Below are 23,345 nucleotides of genomic sequence, written 5' to 3'. Positions count from 1 at the left end.
TGCCATTCTCTCTAAAAGACTTAACAAACTTACGAATTAAAATGATTTCTACTTTTGCGGTGTACCATTTGTAGGAAATGGCAAATGAATAATTTTAACATTCACTGCTTTTAGCATATCTTTCTAAGATTTTATCTATATACTTTACTCATTCTCAAAAAATTCTTGTCTTTATCAGTATTATCAACATTAGAAATTGGCACTAGTCCTGTGGTCTATGCCTAACTGCCCAATAGTTAAGGAATCATAAGGACTCATAGAAATTTGCCATTTGTTTTTAGGGTTTTGCTATATGTTATCATTATAAGGACTAGTGGACTTGTTACTTTCTACCACTGATTATCATACTATGTTTCCAACCAGATAATGATGATTTGACGATTGTCTCTTGCAGTTACAATGGCTTCCCAGCATTGAAGCCTGAGCTGTTTCTCACCAAGAAGCCCTCCACGCTGTCACTGCCAGGCAAACAATCCCTCTGCCCCAACAGCCCCTTGGCACGCAGAACCAAGCAGGAGATTCGATCAGCACAAAAGGTAAGCAATTCGAGAATTCCTTTGATGCACATGGGTTACAGAGAAATAAAATTGAGATTGTAATCCTGTCAGGATTTTGTCCTGCATTTTTTATTCCAAGTATTTGACCCCTTCAAAAGAAGTATGGTCTGAAGGAATCGCATCCTAAGTACTCTTGTGGTGGGAGAAGATGACCTAGCTGGCTGATAGTAATGTTTTTTTCGTACCATGACTGAGTGGATTGTTTTGTTTGCTATTAATACATTGAACTGTCAGGTCCAGATTTAGCTTCTTGTAAGCCATGTTCATGTTTTTGGTATAAGAAAACTTTGCTTTTTTAGATCATTTACTCTGTCTCAAATAACAAGGAAGTTTAGTCCAAGCAGTTTGGTCAAGGGGGATAACTCTGTATGTTTATGGGTGGGAAGATGTTTCTTTACTCTGTGTACAGCGGCAGTCTTTGGTCTTATGAAGCATATAGGCTTTACTGTTGTCAATGCTTATGACTGATGATGCTAATTTCTACCTCCAGATCGCACAGCAGCACATCACTAATCCTCACAGATGGGCAAAGTAAGTCCAGTCACAACCTGCACAATACAGAACTTTTTCTTCACAACTACTACAATACATTGACACATCACTGGGGCAGTGGGGTAGCCCAGTGGCCAAAGCATTTGCTCATCATGCCGAAGGCCCAGGTTTGATTCTCCACATGGGTCCTGGTGTCCTTCGCCGTGATATTGCTGGAATATTGCTAAAAGCGGTGTAAAACCATACTCACACACACAATGACACATCACTGTCTTTTCTTAGTTTGACTTCATGACTCACGAACATGTAGTTTTGCATCTTCCCGAAGAAAGTGAGTGAACTGACTATAAAAGTCCAGTTTCCACCCTTGCCGAACTAGGCTGGTATTATGGAGTTACATTTTGGCTGGACTAACAAGTCTTTGCATTGTTCATATAGTCACGCACCGAAATCGAAATCCGGTTTGTAAACTGTCGTGCAGATTTCGATTGATTGAAGGATTTGCAAAGCATGTGCACCTCCAACTCGTCAACAGATATTTTCCAAATCTTTTGATGATTTTAATCAAGGTGCTCACATGATTTGATGCACTTTTCGATGTAAGACCCTGTTTATCACAATATAGATCTTGATTATCGATCAGATTGTCTTGACTGGGTGCCACCATTTTGTTTGAATCAAATACAAGTGATACAAGAGGTGGAATCTGATTGGTCTATAGGAGAGGTTTAGAAGGGACATAACTCGTAATAACCACTGGTGGCGCAACGCAACGCAACATTTGGAAAGCATTCTCACCTGACGAAAGGCTAACATGCTTTTACAGGCTGCCACCAAAACCAAGTCTTCAAATATAGCCTGAGAATCCAATATCCTTTTCAAGCTACCTTTTCTTGTACCTGCCCTTCCCAGACACATGATACAGTGTTGCTGTTTGTGTTACACATATGATACAGTGTTGCTGTTTGTGTTACACACATGGTACGGTATTGCTGTTTGTGTTACACATATGATACAGTGTTGTTTGTGTTACACATGATACAGTGTTGCTGTTTGTGTTACACACATGGTACAGTGTTGCTGTTTGTGTTACACATATGATACAGTGTTGCTGTTTGTGTTACACATGATACAGTGTTGCTGTTTGTGTTACACACATGGTACAGTGTTGCTGTTTGTGTTACACATATGATACAGCGTTGCAGTTTGTGTTACACACGTGGTATAGTGTTGCTGTTTTGTGTTGCAGATGTTTGGCAGCCAACTGTTATAGTCTGTGGTTCATCAACCTGCCAGCGTTTGTCACCATCAACCAGAGCAAGGAGGAGTCTTTCAGGATAGCCTTTGCGGTGCTCAGGAAGATGGGGCAGTCAAAGCTTATCTCTCCTGATGAGGTAGGTCATCTAGGCGAGTCCAGGGGTGATCCCAAAACCTGTACACACCACATTATACTTAAATGTGTGCACTATACACAAGAAATTGTTGAAAAAATTATTATTAATCCTTTGCCAACATATATTTTTTTCCTTTTATATTGTAATTGTAAATTATGTGACATAACATTGGTATGGCCCACACAAGAATTTCTAAAAATAATTTGAATGTGGGGTGCATTTAAAAAAATTATTGCTTCAAACAAGCAGGAATAAGGTGTCATGTAAAACCATGGATGAATGAGTTTGTATCTCTATGGCTTTTCCCACCATGAATAATACATTCATCCATTTCTAGTTTATAAACCAACAATCTGTTTTGTGCGGCCAGTGTGACTTCTTACAATATGTGGCACAGTTGGCTATATGGTACTCTCATCAACCAATCAGAGAGCCTGTCCTCAAGATTGATTGAAATCCCAAACAGGGAGTAAGCAATGCACTACTGTCAGTTGGATTGGTCATACTCGCAATGTTTTAACTTTTTCACAGCTAGACAACAAACAAACAAACAAAAAAACAAAAATATGACTGAGTTGTGCTGTATGCTGTTGTGTCTGCATTTCAGGTGTGCTACCGAATCCTCATGCAGCTGTGTGGACAGTACAATGAACCCTTCCTTGCCATCAAGGTGTTCCTGGCAATGAAGAAGCATGGTGTCCAGCCCAATGCCATCACCTACGGCTACTACAACAAGGTGTGTATCTCCATCACCAGTGTTCCCTACGTCTGTGGTCCCGTGACGATTCCGGGCTACAATTGGTCTTCACCAACCAATGCTTGTCGTAAGAGGTGACTAACTGGATTGGATAGTCTGGCTCGCCGACTTGGTTGATGCATGGCATCGTATCCCAATTGCTTAGATCGATACTCATGATGTCAATGACTGGATTGTCTGGTCCAGATTCGATTATTTTCAGACCACGTCATATATCTGGAATATTGCTGAGTTCGGCGTTAAACAACAAACAACAACCCTCTACCACGTCATTGTTCCCTATGCCAGTGTTCCGAGATGTTGTCATGTGGCTTGTCTGACATTAATATTTGTTTCTGACAGATTGGTAGAGTTTTGAATTAGATTTGTTGATTCATGTTCACTGTAATGAAATGTGCATGATTGTGTTGGTGTATTTTACGTCTGATAGAGAAACATCATCAAACAGAAAGCATTGTTTTATTTTAATATCAAATATCTGAGGCATGTCTGACAGATTATGTTTAAATTAATAAAATACCTGTTCCCTCATGTTATGCTGAATACTGGCCCTGGTACAAATAATCCATAAAAAAATATGCACATGTAGTAGTATTTTGCGGATGTTCAATTTCAGTTGATTCTTGAAGCCAAGTGGCCGACACACATCAATAAGGGACGACTTCTATGGACAAAGATCCGCAACGTTATAATTGGCGTTGCCCAATTCCGGCGAGCCATCCGTCGCCGTAGTTTGTCAATCTGCTCCAACTCGGGCAGTGAGTTTGATCAGATTAGCAGAACCAGCGTCGACAGCTACTTTCAGGAGGAGGTTCTTCAAGACCCGTCCACCAAGTCCGAGATTGTTGTCAGCGATGGCGCCAATGGCAATGGAGATACTGCTGCAGTAGTCAAGGCCAACATCGAGGAGCGACTCAGTACAGGTTAGTGGCTTGGAAATTAACCTGTTTGTTGAGTTTGCATTGGGTTTATCTGCATGTGGCCTAGTTTGTGAATCTAGATTTGTCCTCTGTCTTGTGAATGGAGAGTGGTTGGATTATATTAAATCATGGCTGTTTGTTTGCTGTTTATTATTTGATTGCTTACAAACAAGGCAAAGATGGCTGTTAACACTAGCTTTGTTGTACCCATGCTATTTCTTCCTCACTACTCTGCTTGCTTTCCTGTATGTTATTTGATCAAAATGACTCATGGTAAAAAAACACTTTGACCTGTATATCTCTTTGTCATGCACTTTTTCCCAGTCTTAAGTTATTCAAGTTTAAATGTTATTACATCTTATGATAAAAATGCTTGTAACTGTAATAAAACTTATTCGTACAGTTATTTCTTGTAAGTAGCTTAGCTATCAATTCTATCTATGCCTTTGAACAATACTGCAAGCTGCCACCATACCTAGCCTGTCGACCCCTGACCCCTTGTGTTTGCCTGTGCTGCCCCCTACAGGTGGTGTGTCAGACAGGGGCTATAACTCCATGACACAGGAGGATGTGAAGAGGTTGTCGCGGATCCTAAGTAGTGTGGATGAGACTGACACATCCACTAAAACAAAGTCGGAACCGGAGAGGAGGAAGAGTGAAGGCAGGAACCCACTGAGACTCAGCTTCAGGAAGAAGGTCTCGAGGACGCAGTCTATGACACATGGGCGAGGTAAGGTGTCTCATGGTCTGCTTCCCGTCCTGCCTCTGGCTGCAGCACCGCGGCGGTTGACTGAAACGCTGCTGCAACTCATGAACCCTGACACACCCTGTTATTACCATACGTGTATTCCCCTACGCAGCCATTACCATATTACCATCAGTACGTTCAAAAGCTATTCCTACCTATTCCCCATGGACACAGGTACTACCGCTGGGCCGTGTCCAAATTTACTACCTGGGTCCATGACCCTGTATGACCCGACACTACCCAGGTACCCGCTGTAGGTTGGCTACAAAATGTTCAATTTGAAATTGTTTTACAAAACAAATTTTGATACATGTATAAAACGATCTGGTCATTCATACACTGAAGTGGACTGAAGCTGTATTCTTATTTTCAAATATACAAAAGTCAGAAGAAATGCGTGCATGGTCAGAAAGAAATTCGAACATTAGTGACTTGTACTGTAACCATGGAGATGGGGAGGAGGCATTAAACAACATATCACATGCCTGGGTAGTCCATGTGAACGGTTAACAGAGTTGCCTATCTGAGCACTAACAGGTACCATGCTTGTCATGAGAGGTTACAGGTGGGTATCGAATGGTCACATTTTGGAGAGCAAATAGGGCCATTGGGAATGTCCAACTTATTGAGAGTCATCATACCTCACATTGTGGAAAACTGGCTTGCTTGGTAAACGTCTGTATCACTCGGAGATTTTCTCCCTCATCAAACTGACATATTGTGATATAACTGAAATACTTTTCAAAGCAGCATTAAACACAACTCACTCTGACAGTTATGATTGCTAATATGAGGTCATTGTTTTATATGTCACTCACTCACTCACTCACTCACTCATTTACTGTGATGTAGTCAAAAGGTCAACTGCTTTTGACAATTTAGTCTTGACATGCTTTGTCAGAAGCATTGTAAGAATGGCAGATAATACACTCAAACATTTGCTTGGTGGTAATATATAATAAACACTGCTAAATGGGTAAAAATATAAAATGTGGAAGTCAATATTTAATCAATTTCTTGTGTGTGCCAGTGTGGTTGGTCTTGTGAAATGTCAGGGTGTCATGTCACTAGCCTTGCGTTGTGTGGTGATGGTTTTGCTTAGGGAATGCAACATGTGTTGTCAAGTCTTGCTATCTTTTAACAACAAGGCTAAGTTTACTTAAGATTAACTTGATCTGTATGTGTTAGGTCAGGATAGCGTTGTCTGCTGTCTGTAAGGACATGTTGTTGCTCCCAAATATCAAATACCTCTACATTCTTTGTTATTTTTGTGATGGTGTCTTTACCTGTATAGTATGTGTCTGTGATTTATTTCCAGGTGATGCGTCAAACAGCTTTGCTGGTGATCACCAGCCTCGTCGCAGACTGGGCAGTATTGTTCGGAAGTCTCTGGGCAGCCGGGGCAGCTTCGGCAGCTTCGAAACCCTCAAGGATAACATACGTAAGTACAGTAGGTCATGAGGTGTGGAAGGAATTAGCAGAATATACTTGTAATGAAAAGGAGGGGCAGTCGGCTAGCCTGGAGGTTAAAGTGGTCCCTCGTCACGCCGAAGGCCTGGGTTCAATTCCACACATGGGTACCATGTGTGAAGCCCATTTCTGGAATCCCCTGCTATGATATTGCTGGAATATTGCTAAAAGCAGCGTAAAGCCACACACTCGGTGTGTAATGAGTAGGGGTAGGTAGCTGCATGGATAGATAGTTGGTTTGGTACATAGAAACCCCAGTTCTATTTTCCTCATACAATGTGTGAAGTCTTTGGTGTTCTCTTATGATCAGGTTGGAATATTGCTAAAATCAACAAGCTCAACATTCTCACTCACTCTTTACTGTAAGAAAATATGACAAGGAGATGTTTCGTGTAGTTGTCATGTTTGTTATTTTGTAAGAAATATATTGCAAGTGATTCCTTGATTGTTTGGCTAAGCATGATGTCAATTTACACTGTATGCTCTTCATTTTTTTTATGTTTACACCTCCATAAACTCAAAAACTATTAAGTCAGTTCTTAAATATAACTGAAATGAATGTTATAGATTTGTCCTCTGCTATTGCAGTTGGTAATTCTGCTGGGCTGCTGATGGTGAGCCAAAGTTCTTTGGAACAGCGAGCATTAAATAGAGAAGATCTCGAAAGTATTGCAGACAAGCAACGCAAACGTCACAAAAGTGCAGGAGAGTACCAAGGCAAAGGTCGTTCCAACAGTTTGTTTGCCAGCTGGCGTCCACGTCCCCTGACTGGTGATGGGGAAGTGTCCATGCGCTTCTCGGAGCTTGTGTTGAAGGATAAGGCTAGTGAAGTGCTTAAGGGGGACACGCCGGTCTTCATGGGTGTCAAGGAGGAGGATGTGAAGGACAGTGGGGTAGAACTGGATGAAAATGTTCAGACTGGCAGTGATGGGGAAGACAGTCAAACAAGTAAAGGCAGTCAAGCCAAATCTGACCCTGAGTGCAATTATTCTGTTCCATTGACTATTAATGTAGAAATGGTGAATGGATGTGGTGAAGAGGCCACTCCCACAGCCCCGAGTCCGAGTCCATCTCAAGGAACGGGGACACCAGTCACCGAAAATGACCCCCTTGGACACTTCAAAGATCCAAATGGTGCTTCAGAGGTTTCCCTGATGAACAAGAAGGGAGACAACTCTGTAACATCTCCTGAGAGTAGGTCATTCCTCTGTAGTACACCATTTGCAACTATAGATGAAAACAAACGGACATCAGAAAGTGAAGATTTGTGTTCTGAGTGCAATATTGGGAAAAGTAATGGTCTGGACAGTGATATGCCATTCAATAATGTGAGCGCGGCATCAGGACCGGTTAAGAAACTGAGTGATGTAGGAAGGACTAGTAGTTCCCCAGATTGCCTTGGGGAAGCCGAGAGGAAAGTTAGAACCATGCCGGGGAAAAGTCAAAGTGTTCAGGAAGACCCTCCAATTAATTCTTCATTATCATTAAATGAAACTCCAGAAAAGCGATCCAGGCCAACAGATTTTGTGTTAAGGAGGACACAGAGTTTGAGAAAAACAAATGAAGTCATTGGTGGTGCTCTGAGGTTTGCAGCCAAGGCAGCTTTCAGTAAATTCAATGAGTTGAAGCAGTCTATCACAACACCCAGCAAAACTGGGTCCAACACATCTCTTGCCAAGTCTCTAGAGGAACGGGACAGTGGCACAGGAGACGATGAGAGCGGAAGTACCGTTCATGAGCGAAGGTTCGGAGGCAGTCAGGATTTACTCAGTCGAGACAGCAGCTCTGATAGCATGAACCAGAAGACCCAGCTGTCATTTGGTGAGCGTCATCACACTGAAATTTTAATACATTCTTCCAACATTGAAAGTTGTTTTATTTATTTATTATAATATATTTCAGTTTTTGTCAGTACACTCTATTGTGGTACATTTGCATGGACACCTTCTACCCATAGTTGACTAATTGCAGAAACATCTATATGCTTTAGCTTTAATGCTTCTATTTTAGCTGTATACATGTTGCATGAATAGCATTATCTCCATTATTCTTATGATTTCTTTTGTAGCACTGTCTGAGTGTCAGTACAAATGAAATCAATATTTTCCCTTTTGCTTGAACTGTTTTGGGTACAGGTAGCCCTGTGGTCAAATATGGCACTAGTTTTGTTCTTTAGAATTATCTACTACCAAGAATCTGCTGTTCCTTGCTTCAAATCCCAGATTCACATTCGATACAAGTCCCTGGTCTGTTGGCACCATGTACATGCTTGTGTATGTTCCACCAAGTGGTACACGTCTGCTTCACTTCACAGAAATTTGTCTGAAATACTGTTTCAAAGCAGCTTTCACCACAACTCTTCCCCTCGTGTCAGTTCATGTGGATGGGAAGAGTAACATCATGACTTCAATTTCAGGTAGTGCCCCTTCTCCATCCTCCATGGATAAGTACACGCCGATGATGCAGGACATCAGCAGTGACAGCCTAAAGTCTACATCCCCGCTGGAGAAGATCCTCGCGCCTCCTACCAACATCGCCATGGAGGTGGAGATCAGCAGCTGTTCCCGGTGCACCCGTTGTCATTGTCTTGTGTATGACGAGGAAATAATGGCAGGCTGGTTTGCAGATGATTCCAATCTCAACACCAGGTAGAAACCCGTTTCTTGACTGACATGTTTGTTTGTTGTTTAACGCGGCACTCACTGACCTTCACTGTGACCTTGAACTTATTCTAAGATCACTCGCAACCTTTCCGATTTTCCTGCCCTAAGGAAGATGTACCAAGTTTCCTTTGACCGACAGTAAATTCTCAAGTTAGGTTGGTTGGTTGGTTTGTTGTTTAACGCCGCACTCAGCAATATTCCCGCTGTATGACGGCTGTCTGTAAGTAATCGCGTCTGGACCTGACAATCCAGTGATTGACATCATGAACATCGATCCATGCAATTGGGATACGATGAGATGCGTCAACCAAGTCAGCGAGCCTGACCACCCAATCCCATTAGTGCCTCTTACAACAAGCATGGGTTGCTGAAGATCTATTCTACCCTGGATCTTCACGAGTCTGTGTTTGCATCAACAACATTTGCTCACTCACTTTAATTTAGATATTCAAAGATTACATTTAGCTGCAAGTGACATCATTATTGATGATGATTTACCATGTTCAACTTTTGTTGTAACAATAGTAATTGACTGTGTATATTAACAAAGATGTTAATTTGTATTTTGTGTGTTTTTGATGAAAATATTTTGTCCATTTCAGTTGCCATTTCTGTCCAGCCAAATTTGTTCCACATCTTCAGATATATGTTAAGGTAATTACGCTTTTTTGGGAAACACAAACATAGTTAATAAGTGACATTTCTTCGGCAGGGTACAATGTTTTTAAACCTAGTGACATCATCCTATTGTTTTTTCGGGGCATTCATGTAATAAAATAACCTCATCAGGGACTTTTTCCAGCCATCCTTCTGTTCCGGGGGGATATTCCATAGAAAGACCCTCTGCATTTCATCAAAATCTTCATAAGGATGCGTGCAGAATTGTGTAAATTAAAACAAGAACTGTATTTGCAACCTTTGCATCTGTCACCTAGTGAGTGAACCACTTAGCTACAGAGGCACTGATAAACCACAACGCTTTTAGTAATCTCTTTTTCAAGTACATGTACACCCACAACAGTTTTCACAATAGTTTTCATCCATTTCCTTAGGTTCATGGAAAGTATGTGGTGAAACTTCAATTTGTTGATAAATGCTGTAGACACCAAATCAATTTTATGAATTCACGAAACATTACCAAGTTAAATTCAAAATCATGATCATCATATTTAATTATCATTGATGTTAGGAAAAGAGACGTTACGGATAGAACCATTAACACAATGTTATGCATCTATTTTCAGGACTGGCGAGGTACAGGGAAATGTCCTGTTGTGAAAGATATGTCTAATCCAATGGGAGATCTCACATGTAGTTCCGACGGTCATCTCAAGCCTCCAGACTCTGTCGAGAGGCAGCTAAGCTCAAACTCTTCCTTATCCAGTTGTGACATCCCTCCTATGATCGGTGAAGGCATGGAGCTGGATGGTCCACTCACCCCTAGTCCTATAACTAGTCCTGATAACAGAGCAGACAGTCCAGTAGAGGATGCTGCTCCTAAACGCCAGCTCAAGTCCATGAGTCCGTCTGTTAAAGATCCAGCATTCTTTGATGCTGCTATTGAAGCCAGACGGCGCACAACCAGTGAATGTCTGACACACGCAACTGATAACACCTCGTTTGGTTCCTCGCTGGAGTCAGTAGATGGGTTCACTCGGCAGATGAGGTCCCCACTGAGCATCTCCATAGGTGAAGAGGAGGAACTGCCGACATTACCCTCTGCAGTTCCTGAAATGAAGAAGGACTTCATGGCAAGGTACGGGCATAATGCAGTCTTATCATTTGGCAGAACTATGAAACAGGTATTATATTGGGTGCAGGTATTCAGGGACACACTGGGTATGGTTGGCCTAGATATCAAAGGCCCCACAATTCGCTGTTGCACCCCTTAGGCATGCCAAAGTTGATGATGATAGGTTTGAATCCCAGATTGCCCCTGATAATGTTTCTCTGTTTATCCATTCCCATGCAAGTGGATTTCACCACATTTGTAAATGTCTAACTAGACCTGCAACACTTTGGATTTTCCTCCTAATTTTCTGTACAAACTCCCATCCCTTAAACTGCAGGATAGGCATGTTGTGGATGTTTAGAAGTCCCAGGTCTGTTGGCAACAAGTGCATATTAATAAATTTCACCAAAGTAGTCAATGTCTTTGACCTGCATCACTTTGGGCTTGCCACTCGCATCCAGCTGAAATAACTGAATACTTCCCAAAGCAGCATTATCACCAGCTTGTTCGCTCACGGAACATTTCCTGTTATCCAATTATTCCGAGTGCTTGCTGATGGAGATTGTGGATTGCAGATCTGCGTGTTCCATCCCGCCGATCGTGGTGCCGTACCTGAGTCCCCTGGTGCTGCGGAAGGAGCTGGAGTATGTGCTGGAGCACGAGGGAGACCAGGGTCTGATGGCCGACACATTCGTAGATGAGCATCCCATCATCTTCTGGAACTTGGTATGTAAATGTTCCTGGCAGTTTGTCAAGCCCTGGTCCAAACAGTGAATGACTGTAGTTAGAATGTGAATGTTTAGTCAACAGACGTAGCATTATGATAATTATGTGGAACTGCTTTAAACAATTTGTAATGCCCATTGAAGATTAGATCTGCTCAGGAAAGTCGGAATCAGGAACTAACTGCGCATTGAACAATTTTTTAGAAGGAAATTGTGAGAAGATGTTCAGCTGTTTTTATCAATAAGATATTCTGTGTTTCAGATATGGTACTTCCGACGTCTGGAAGTCCCTAGTCATCTGCCGGGACTGCTCCTGACTGCCAAAACCATCACCAAACCATCTGGGGTAGGCAGCTTCTTGCCAGAGTGATAGGAGTTTGTGCCAAGAGTTGCCCACAATATTAGTCTTTTCCCATCATGAGGTCGTTTTCCTCAATACATTGTCTAGGATGATGCATACTTCATGGGCCTGGCTGAATATGTATCAACATAATATCCTATGCTTGTTTTTATGAGAGTACGCAAGTTCACCAGCTGAGTGTTTTTTTTCTCTCATTATGGTACCTCAAAGTGCTAACTTGGATTGTCTTTTTAAGCCATTCACATGGATAAAGTTTGGCATGTGTACCGGTATGGATAAAGTGTGTCATAGGCCATGACTCGCCAAGTTTCCTTGCCTGTATGATCAAAAGTATTTTAGCCTGGGACTTTGGGACAAAGAACAAATTAGCCTTTCCGAAAATCTTCTTGCTAGCTTTTGTCAAAGGAGGTATGTCAAGGATGCAGAAACACTGATAAATGTTATGTGCTAAAACATGTTCTAGCCCTTGTTTGTATACAGCTGCTAACATTATGTGTACGTCTCTACAGGGGATGAAGCATGACTCCCTGTATGACAGACGGCACGTGCTGATCCGCCCGATGTGGGACAACACCCGCATACACGACGAGATGGGGCTGCCCATGTACACAGCCTGGAACGCAGGTACGTCGGAGTGATCAGACATTCATGAGTGACTCCATTCAGATTAGTTTGTTCCACTGTATGTGGAGTAGTGAGAACGTCTTTACCGTTTCTTCAGTTACAGCATACAGTAGCAGATGTTGTTGTTGCCAGTGTTGAATGTTCATAACAAATCTAGCCAGACATATTTCATCCGACCAGTGAAGAGCTTGAATAGTTCTTCAGCAACCCATGTTTACTGTAAAGGGCTACTATGCTTGTCGTAAGAGGCGACCAACAGGATCTGGTGGTCAGGCTCGCTGACATGGTTGATGCACGTCATCGTATTCCAATTGTTCATGATGTCAATCACTGGAATGTCAGGTCCAGACTCCATTATTTACAGACTGACGTCATATAGCTGGAATATTGCTTAGTGTGGCGTTAAACAACAAACAAACAAACAAAGATATTGCATCCCACATGGACTCATCATGTGACACTATTTATGGTAGTTGTCTTCTGATATTGAAGGAATATTGCTGAAAGCTGCATAAAGCTCTACTCTCTCACTACCATTTTGAGACCCCCTGGTTTAAGACAGTCCTCCCTCTGTTGTACAGGTCATCGGTCTACCGTGGTGGATGCTCTCGTCACAGAATCCCAACCATTCAGTCGAGCGTGAGTATTGTCTTCTGGCCCCTGTCTCTGAGTGGTGCTCCACTGATGATTAAGTTGTCAGACTTAGCTTGTTACGTTAACTCATGTCCAGATTGATCTGAAGTAATTTTCTGTGTTGTCAGAAGTGGATGTAAGAATGTCGTGCTTACTAGTTATGAGAAATCAAAGCCATAAACCATTATAATGCTGAGAGTTGACCCATATTGTCATCCAAGGTCAGGCTAGTGTTGACACATCTCCTGGTATTGTGTTACAGACAAATGCACCAGATCATCTCCAGTATTCAGTGCAATGATGTTCTGTCACCAATCAAGCTTATTATGAACAACAGACGACGACATCGGCAGAAAAAACACCAGTTCCGGAGTCTGTACAGAGAGATTCTCTTTTTAGCCTTCATTGCATGTGGCAGAGAAAACATTGATCATGGTGAGTAGAACTTAGAAGATGGTTGCATGTATTTACATAAACAGTCAACAATCAAATGTCCGGGATAATTGTCTTGTAATCATTTGAGATGATGTTTACTCACTTTAATAATACAGAACCAATTGAAAGTGTCAAAATTCTAAAACTGTCTGAGTATCAAGAAGATGATCATAAACAATCATTCTAACGTCAGGTAGAATTTTGTGTAAATATTCTGAGACAGTTTACCTTATGATGCCTTTTGGCTAGTAGAACTTCCAACATTTAACATTGTGTAGGTTGTTGCCAGTCTCGTATGATATTATTCATGCTTGGTGACTTGTTTGGGAAAAGTGTTCTCGAACAATTAATTTGTTTAATAATTTGGTTTGATGACAGATCCTTTGTGTTCAAAGTAATTTCGAGTTCACATAAAAATTACAGTATCTCAACTTTCGGTGTTTTAGTATGATATATCAGGCCAAATACAGAGTTAATTTCTGCCTTGTATTATCGACACATTCTTCCTGTTAACATAAAGTGTTGCCTCAAAATTACCAATTAATGTGTCAATTTACAACTTTGACTGATTTTAGGCGTTGTTCATATATACAGCAAGCAGCTGGTGTAAACAAGACCATAGAATAGAGATCGTAGATCAGACCGCTGAAATTACAAGATGCGCTAAGTGTAGCTTATTTCTCTAAGAATGTTTGGTTACAAACAGAAAATGATAACTAAAGTATCATGTATGTCTATTCGGCATCCACTGGTACACCCTGTGTATTAGATACATCTTTGACAACTTTCTGATGCTTGCATGCTACGGTCACATTTGACATCTTTTCTCAAGTGTATTTATCACGATTTCTGGTGACAAAAATTTAACATAGATTCTAATTGTTGATAATATTCTTTGTACATGTGCCATAAAAAATATTGTTCAAACAAAGAAGTGCTATGATCAATAAAGTGTGGTGTTACTAGAATTGAAGAAAGTGTGAGCTTAAATACTTCGTTAATTTTAAACCATTTTTGTTTTAAATGGTTCTCTTATGAACGTGATTTTGTGTGAACACATTGGTTTCAAAATCAAGGATGAAAATAAGGGATGTTATTCTAATGACAATGATGATACCTTTGATCAAACAGCAGACATTCAGCTTTTAAGATGTTCAAGTCTGATATGTACTTGATGAGTTGACATGGCTGTTTATTTTTGTGATTTACTCATAAGCAACCATGTGACCCCACTTTTTTATTTAATTTTAAATTGTCATACTCATAGGTACTTATTTTTAATTTTGCACAGGATCTGTCGTTACCCAATAATGAACTTCCTATATTGTACATTGCAAATTAATTTTGTTTCAAATTATTTTGCTTCTTTTCAGATGCGTTTGATCGTGAGTTTTCCCTGGCATTTGACAAGTTGAACCCTGCAGATGTGAGAAGACTTCAGAATGATGACAAACCTCGAGGCGAGGGGGTCATCTGGTGCCGAAAGGCCTTCGGGGAGCTTGAGGTGTGATATTGCCCTTGCTTCAACAGATAAATCCAACAGAGGACAATGTTATAACATAAACAGAGGAAGTGGGATATTGCCAATATGTTGCAGTATAGGAGTATGGAATAATAGTGATATGACACATTTGTAATATTATAGAGAAAACAACACTTCTCCCAAAGCAATAGTACTGTGCGGTGAATTCGGGAGGATTATGTGACCGAAGTGTGGAACCCTTGTCCGACTCATCCTTTAGAATATACGAGAAATGTTGGTCTCATATTTTTGACTGTGACACTAGAGGGCTGAACAGCCACAGTGACTTGTGTTGCAGGATATTCAACTAGACTGTGTTATTCTTGTGCTATTTCTCACAATTTGTTTCCTGGAAACAATGCACACGACTTACATTGATTTGTTATTCTTCATCATTCCATCGGTTTTATAATGAACGTTTTTTCTGTGGGATTTAACTTGATCATGGTTGAGTTTTTTGTTTGACTTTTTACTGTGTACTATATCATGGTGGGCTCCTCCATGGGTGGGTTTCATGCCAACGAGTCACTTTCTTGACATTCAACTTCTTTATCAGTGTTGGCTTTGTCTTCACTTTGGTTTCATATTTGAAAGGTAAATCCTTTTGTGAAACCTTAAACCTTCGGTTTTCATAGGTTGTCAGTTTATTAACAAACTTCTTATGTGTTTAGTTTATTGATGATTCTGATGTATGTGTGGCCCACTTTGAAATAACTGTCTGACTTTGAGATCATAGCTGTTTTTCTTTGATCTTCAGTTCTACTTGTGTGTTGTTTTGTTTAGCTAGGACGTTTTACTTCAATTTTCTTGCAGTACTTGGTATCTCCACCTCATTGCAGTCATACTTCTACTTGTTAGCCTTCTGCTTCCTACCTTTTGAAGGAGGCATGGCGCTTCTTTGTGGCTGTGTTTCATCTCCCAGCCGGGTCAAAGTTTAGGAGGATAGTGTAATGAACGTGGTTCCTGTTTTAAGAGCAGACAAATATGAAGATAATATTATTTTCTGGGGTATAATTAAAGTAGGATGGAGAAAGATATCATAGGTTGACAGCATTAGAAATTGGCACTAGTCTTGTCCTATAGTCCTTGCCAAACTGCCCAATATAGTTAAGGCATCAATTACTAGTAGAAAGTTCTCCTTTTTAGGGTTTTGCTACATGTTATCATTATGAGGAGTAGTAGACTTTTACTGTCAGTTTGTATCGCTTGGTTGCTTACATCACTGATTCAGAAGTGGACAGAACTGAACTCTGCATAATTAAGTAGGTTTTTTTTGCTTTGATCTCATAGTCTTGGCTTCTGGAAATAACCCCAAACCTGGGAGATATGCACCTTGATGCTGTTCCTATGGCACGTAGTACAGATGTGTTGTGCTGTCAATTTACATGTCTCGTTTGGAATTTTTGAGTTCTTCATCAGGTACAGTTGGGGATATAGATATAAACAAAACTGAAGTAAGTTCATAGTTATCCATAGGTGGTATCACCATTACTGTTTTCGTAGATTTCTGCAAGGAATCATTTCTGTGTTTGACATTGGCAGGGAACACTGACTGTGTATGAGATGTCAAAGTTGTATCTTGGAGATTAGGTAATGGGATTGTACGTTACAAGCAGTTGTAACACCTTCCTTAACCTGTATAGATTAATCAGTAGGTTATCATCCTTCTGAACCAACTCAGTCATCACAATCTTTGAAAGAAAATAATAATACAATGCCTCCTTCCTTACTGTTTGGACAAGGTGAATTAGTACTTGAGATAAATAGGAGCACAGGTAGCCCTGTTGTCGCTGTGTATAAACTTATGATGGTGGGTTTGAATCCCTGTTCACTCTGAATAATGTTCCTAGGTTTTTCAGCACCATACTCATGCTTGAGGGTTTTACCAAAGTGGTAAATGTCTGAGGCCTGCATCACTTTGGGCTTTACTCACACGCTGTGATATAACTGGAATACTGTTCAGAGCAGTGTTAAGCCCAACTCACTCATTAGGTAACTGTGATGTTGTTTCCACTTGTAATGGAGCTGATGTCGCAGAAACAGATACAGTTATATTTTATTTGTTCAGTAACCCATGTAGATGCTGAAGTTGTCGCATCAGCTGGTTCCTGCTTATCACCTGGAGACTAGCAGCTCCAATATCTTGTGCTCTCTGCTGTGTGATGTATCTACTACACTCAGATTCTGCCTGGTTATAAAGATAGGAACATATTAAGTAGTGGTGATTCCCCCTGGTTATTTAAAGATGCAAGACTTTTGTCAATGGACTAAACATTTGATAGATTGTGCAGGTTAGAAAAATCCAAGGCTTCACTGTATTATTATACTGCACAGTGGTGGACCTTAAAAATGACATTTGAAGCCCCAAATAAATGCTTCTGCACAACTCCAGTCAGGTAGAGATTAAGTAATATATATTAGGCATTGTTGCTGATCTTTTATACACTGTTTCACTCACCAGTACTCGGAGATGAGCTATAGGCAAAGGAAACTGCTTCATTAATGTGTCCATGCACGATGAAGTGCTTCAAGTTGTGATTTCCTCCCTGGTGCCTGTTGGTTCCCGTGAAGTTGTGTGTGATCTCAACATTGTCACACCGTCACACCAAGTTAGGTCGGACCGTATCTCCCAAGGAAGAATACTGCCACAGCCATTGTTGATTGTTACACATTGTTGATTGTATCCATTGTTAATCTGCATGTAGTCACGTTCTGTCTTATGTTAAAAGCTTACAGCCCTATACATAGTGCTCACAAGGTTTGAGTTTGTATATACTTGCAATTAGTCACTTGTAGTCCTTGCTGAGTTATGAAGAACAGTATTATGTACAGATGTAAATATGCCGGGAATGATATCGACATTCATATTGGATTATGTGAAACTGTCGATTGATTGGAGGGTAAACACAAATATGATATATGAGTCCACAGGCACTTCAGAAAATCTGAAAACCTTATCCCATAAGTTTCTTTGATGTGAATCATGTTTTGGTATTTGTGTGGATGTGTTTTTGGATGGCGATGCCTGAGTTTGAAACTGGCCCGGATCCTGTTCTACTCTGTGAGCTTAGAGTTACAAGTACTGTGATGTTACACTGAGCTACGACAGTTGAGTGCAGAGATCCTTTCTAGGCCATTTTAGTCTAAAAGAAGGCACAGTAGCCTCTAGTTATCTCAAATCTTTTCAGTTTCTTGAAAAATATTATTCCTGTCAAGTTAAACCTTGGTTTCGTGCTATGTTCGTCCCTCGATCAATCTCAACACTGCTGTGTAAACTGTTCATGCTTGTCCTCTTTGCTGCCAGAGTACCAGAGTTCCCTGTGAGATGTGGCAGTTTTAAAATAAAGATTGCTTTGTGGGAGAGGCTTGGGCATAGATTAGTATTATGGAACTGTTTTAGCATCTGTAAGAACATTGAGCAGACATGTTCACCCCACAGACCTCATCACTGATATTTGTTATTGGACAGTTAGTCCTATGAAATCATTTTCAACTGGAGATAAAAAGTTTGGCATATAGTTAATAGAATTTTTCACAGGACCTCATTAACTTAAAGTCAAATAACTCCATATAAAACTATGCTTTGTTTCTGGAATAAAACTCATCAATGTGATCTAATATTGACCCAAAATGAGGATAACTTGTTCCAGTAATGGACATGGACTTAAGAGTTGAAGGAGTTTTTTTCGTCCTGGAAAGCAGCAGCTTAGCATCATTTCAAGTACATCCAACATCATAAACGTTGTGGGCAACCGTTCATTTTATCCTTGTGTGATTAATTGAATTGGAGAGCTGGTGAGACGTTTCTGACACAGAGTGTGACCAGACCTTGCTATCTTGCATGGTATCTTCAGTGTATTATTTGAGGACCTGATTGTGGCACGAAGCTGTTGTGCGTTCCTGTTCCGAAGATGGCTGACTGTGATGTAGGTAACAATTATGGTTGTGTATATTTAAATGATATAGCTTGGTGTACATTTTTGTCTTGTAGGGTTATCACTAGAATTGTACAGGTTCATCCAGTCCTTGTCTTCTGTGTTCTGTCCTCTTGTGTAGTTGCAGGAACACTAAATGTTTATCAAACTGGAACTAGTCCAGTCTGTTGACAGCTAAATCAAGGATGAGAATCAAATGTTTATTGGTTATTTTGTTTTCTATCTTTGAAAAATTTCAGTGTCGGTCTATTTCGTGCTCTGTGTAACAGTTCATTCATATTTTGTAATGACGTAATAATTTGTGCTTAGTGAAGACAGTTCACTGTGCAGATCACACACTAGTTTTTTACTTCACAGTTTCACTTATAAATATACTAGATGCTTATTTTGCCAACTTGGTCCATCTACAGGAACAAAATACTGAAATCCTTGAAATTCTGAAATGATCCACTTGTTAATATTACACAACCTAACAGCTGAGTTGATATTATAGTCAACGAAATATGATTTGACCACACATTAACATGTCCAGAAACAATTACATTTTCACTGAAACCCTTGAAAGAGTGAAATATTTTTGTAGTATGTTAAAATGTTGAGATTATGAGGAGCCAGTGGTGGTGGTTTGCGATGCTTGTGCAAATTAGTACAGAAAAGATGCTCAATCCTATAGGAAACTAGTCCTTACATCTTTAAGAACTATGGCAATACAGTTATTGTATGTGAATGATCATGTGTAGCTATAATGAAATTACCAGTCCAGTGTGTACCAACATGTCTGTGTATTATTCCGATGTGGAACATTCATGTATGTGATTGCCAGATAATTATGTCACTTGATTGAATAAAACACTTTGAATTGATCATACAAGGGCTTGGTTGTTAATAGTTTACGAATACCGTATTTCCTTGATTAAAAGCCTGGGCGTATATTCATTTCAGACACTCTTTATTCCCGGTATGTAATCACAAAGATGATAATGGGGTAAATTCTGTGCATAAAAACTACCTGGTGATTATTCTGAGACCCCTGCCTTTATTCGAGGAAATACTGTATGGTATCCCCTAGTCTTGACAGCAATCTATGCAGTTGCATCTTAGGTTAAGAACTGCCTATTGTTCAGTAGAATGTACAGTGTGGAATCCAACTCTCTCTTCCGACATTTGTTCTCAATTAACTCGGTCTTACTAAAATCAAATCTTTTTCTCTGGTGCATACCTTTCAACATAAATTTTTAATTTCCTATTATAAAGATAGTAATTTTCAAACAAAGTGGGGAAGAAATGAAGCTGAATCATTCTATGAAGCTAATATCAGATTGGCTCATGAACCCACACATCCTTCTTTTACATTGAGCCCTCATGGTTCACTCAGGGTTCACCTAACGCAGCAGACTCTAATGGACCAGGGGCGGTGGGGTAGCCTGGTGGTGAAAGCCTTTGCTCCTCACACTGAAGGCCCTGGTCCGTTTCCCCAAATGGGTACAATGTGTTGAAGCCCATTTCTGGTGTTCCCCCCCAACCGGGATATTGCTGGAGTATTGCTAAAACCAGCATAAAACCAAACTCACTCACTCTTATGGACAAACGATCTGATTTTAATGTGATTGCAATTAACCATTAGGTTTTTTAAAATCTTGAATACTTTCAATACAGACTAGGGTGCATTGGCGACCCAGTTGTAAAGGGCATCTCTTAGACTTGCCAGAAACCCTTGACTGTGGGTTCCAATCTCAGATTCACTCTAATTTTGTTTCTTGGTTTGTCAACATCACCCTTGTGGTTTCGCCAAAGGAACACAGATCGAGGACATCCATCGTATTAAGCTTTCTGCTCAATAACTAAAGTTCCAAGATCCAATCACATCAGTCCTGTCCTCAAAGCACTACATTGGCTTCCAGTCTCCTTTAGTATAAACTATAAGATATGTATCATCACTCACATCTGCCTCAACAATAGCGACTATCCAGACTATCTCAAAGATCTTATATCCCTGTACTCTCCAGAGCGTGCTCTCCGATCCTCTGGTCGAACTCTACTGTATCAGCCTCTGTCTACTTCTGCTATGTCGGACCCTGCCTTTTCCTTTTGCAGTCCACAGTTATGGAACTCTTTGCCTGAATCTGAGAAACTCTGCTTCTAAGGAAACGTTTAAGTCTCTCCTCAAAACCCACTTCTTCACTTCAGCTTTTCAATAGATCTCCTGATTGTTGGCATATGTACATAGACATTACTTTTTAACTTTGTCACAGCGCCAGTGAGCAACTGTCGATGGATATTAGGCGCTTTACAAATCAATTATTATTATTATTATTATTATTATCGTGCTGATAAAACCGAAACGCAAGACGTGTAATCAAACTCAAGCACTCATGAATACAGACCAGTAGACACCAAAATGTCAAAATCCTCTCTCAGATAATTTTACTGCCGACAACATACTACATTATTTGGTTTTCGAAAGTGTCTTTACATGACCGTGCCCCCGTACTTTCATCCATGGGTCCAATTATCATAGTGTTGTGAAGTGTTATCTTAACGAAGCTGAAGGAATGAAAGAGCATGGCTGGTTCAACTGGTAATGCCTCCATGTGACACCTACCTGTACAAGCATTGGGATATTAGCAACCTGATTAAGTCCAGACCTGGACACCCCACCCCACCACACCCCCAGATTCGGCTCTATAGGCTGCAGGTTATAAAATCGGTCGACTTCTCGCGCAGCTACACCAATCGGTCTGTCCCACGAAAGTTGGGCACACATGACAGGAGTGTACACCGTGCCTGTTATTTGTAATGTAAAATGGTGTACAAAACAAACGATTGATTTAAGATATTGTAATGAATTGGGCGCAAATAGACACAGTCCCGCTCTGATCGGGATTTTGTAATGCTGTTTTATTTGACCATGTGCGTATGAGTCGATGTTAAACGGACGGCGAGTCCTATTAAAACTTGAGTGACAGGAAACGAAAACTTGTAACATAAGCAGCCGTTAAACCTTCGGGGCTATCAGTGCAACGACCCAATACAATCTACACTCAACATATCTGGGTCTGGCTTGGATTTTATATACAAACTAGAATTACCCATTCTGAAAGCATTTACTTACACGAACAAACACATTTAAACTATTTTTGGCGAAACTATTATGTTTCATCATCGCACATGAGACATATATTTTATTTGAGTCTCAGTGGCGAACTGCATGTGGCGTCCTGCATAGAGCGTCTGCCGGGAGCGGAAGGTCGGTGGTTCGATCACTGGCCGCATTATACCAAGCGACTTTAAAATGATGGTACCTGTTACTCTGACTCGGAGTCAGTATACTGTGTCTGAGTTGGGTATCCACGTGGAACTGTGGCAGGGATATATCAGTGTGCTTGCACTACAGAACCGACATTAGTACAAGCGCGCGCACGCACGCACACGCACGCACGCACACACACACAGAGCGAGTAAACTTGCATAAGATATACCGATATAAATAAGTCCATTTACATAGCTTGCTAGATCCATTTGACCTGTTTCACGTGCAAGCACGGCACAATTACGTAAAAAATGTTTGTTTTGTATATGATCTCAAAAAGGGTTTTATGTGACGTCGACGTAACAATAGATCTTAGAAATGTCTCCATTTGTGATCGGGAAAGCTCATATGTTCACAGAAAAAAAACAACTATGGGTAACAAATATATTCTACTAGCAACACGCAACTGTGGATTAGTTGTCCCCCATAACTAATGTTGAATAACAAGAAAATATCCTAAAACGGGAAAGGCTATTTCTCTTTGCGCTGTTATCCATTGTTTACACTGGTTGTACGGCTCCACGGGCTGTCATCGAAACACTACGGAGATCTGGCGATATGGTCACTTTGATGTTTAAAATATATTGTCATGCACCTCACTGTCTCAGTTGTAGTATCTTTATAATTATGCAAAACAATATGTAAAGCGCCCAAAAAGGCTCGTATTAGGCCAATCTGTTCAGATTTCAAAATAAGCGCGTTTGTTTACAAACGATAGAAAAGTCCGGTCACGTGATATGCAATTTGTCGAATGACCGTCTTCAAATTTGACGTCGTTTCTAATGTGACGTCATTTTTATCTGACCTTACGTCACAATAAGATCCGAATGACGTTAACAATGCCGTCTGGATGACGCAAACAATACACTGGTGCGCGAGAAGTGATATTTACACTAGTTTCACATATGGGTCATTCTCAAAAAAAGTGAGTTTTTTAGTCCGAGTTGAATAACAATTAAAATATTTATTTTAGATATGTTTAACCACAAGTGTTTTTCGTAGAACATACCATGGTGTCTGAAAGTTAAGTTTCAGTATTTCTTATTAGGTATTTTATTTTAATTAAA

The 23,345-nt window shown here is 40.4% G+C and overlaps 1 protein-coding gene across 5 annotated transcripts in view; it reads left to right on the top strand.

The window, feature by feature from the left end:
• Positions 1 to 19,832, top strand: part of LOC124136659 (C-myc promoter-binding protein-like) — an 85,222-nt gene extending 65,390 nt beyond the window's left edge. For 4 of the 5 annotated variants that reach the window (XM_048402734.1, XM_048402776.1, XM_048402681.1 and 1 more), the window contains 17 exons: positions 395 to 536; positions 1,048 to 1,088; positions 2,299 to 2,443; positions 3,051 to 3,179; positions 3,817 to 4,123; positions 4,647 to 4,850; positions 6,187 to 6,309; positions 6,927 to 8,159; positions 8,755 to 8,986; positions 9,604 to 9,655; positions 10,246 to 10,757; positions 11,309 to 11,459; positions 11,721 to 11,804; positions 12,329 to 12,443; positions 13,025 to 13,082; positions 13,339 to 13,511; positions 14,885 to 19,832. In XM_048402734.1, coding sequence (XP_048258691.1) covers positions 395 to 536; positions 1,048 to 1,088; positions 2,299 to 2,443; positions 3,051 to 3,179; positions 3,817 to 4,123; positions 4,647 to 4,850; positions 6,187 to 6,309; positions 6,927 to 8,159; positions 8,755 to 8,986; positions 9,604 to 9,655; positions 10,246 to 10,757; positions 11,309 to 11,459; positions 11,721 to 11,804; positions 12,329 to 12,443; positions 13,025 to 13,082; positions 13,339 to 13,511; positions 14,885 to 15,021 — 3,838 coding nt within the window. In that variant the 3' untranslated portion in view covers positions 15,022 to 19,832. The remainder of the gene's footprint in view (positions 1 to 394; positions 537 to 1,047; positions 1,089 to 2,298; positions 2,444 to 3,050; positions 3,180 to 3,816; positions 4,124 to 4,646; positions 4,851 to 6,186; positions 6,310 to 6,926; positions 8,160 to 8,754; positions 8,987 to 9,603; positions 9,656 to 10,245; positions 10,758 to 11,308; positions 11,460 to 11,720; positions 11,805 to 12,328; positions 12,444 to 13,024; positions 13,083 to 13,338; positions 13,512 to 14,884) is intronic. The other variant, XM_048402812.1, reaches the window with a different exon arrangement.
• The last annotated feature ends 3,513 nt before the right edge of the window (positions 19,833 to 23,345 follow it).

The sequence above is a fragment of the Haliotis rufescens genome, unplaced genomic scaffold (genome assembly GCF_023055435.1).
Source record: "Haliotis rufescens isolate VD_foot unplaced genomic scaffold, xgHalRufe1.0.p SCAF_1, whole genome shotgun sequence".
Lineage (NCBI taxonomy): Eukaryota > Metazoa > Mollusca > Gastropoda > Lepetellida > Haliotidae > Haliotis > Haliotis rufescens.
The sequence above is the reverse complement of the archived record's forward strand: the minus strand, read 5'-3'. Positions and strand labels throughout refer to the sequence as shown.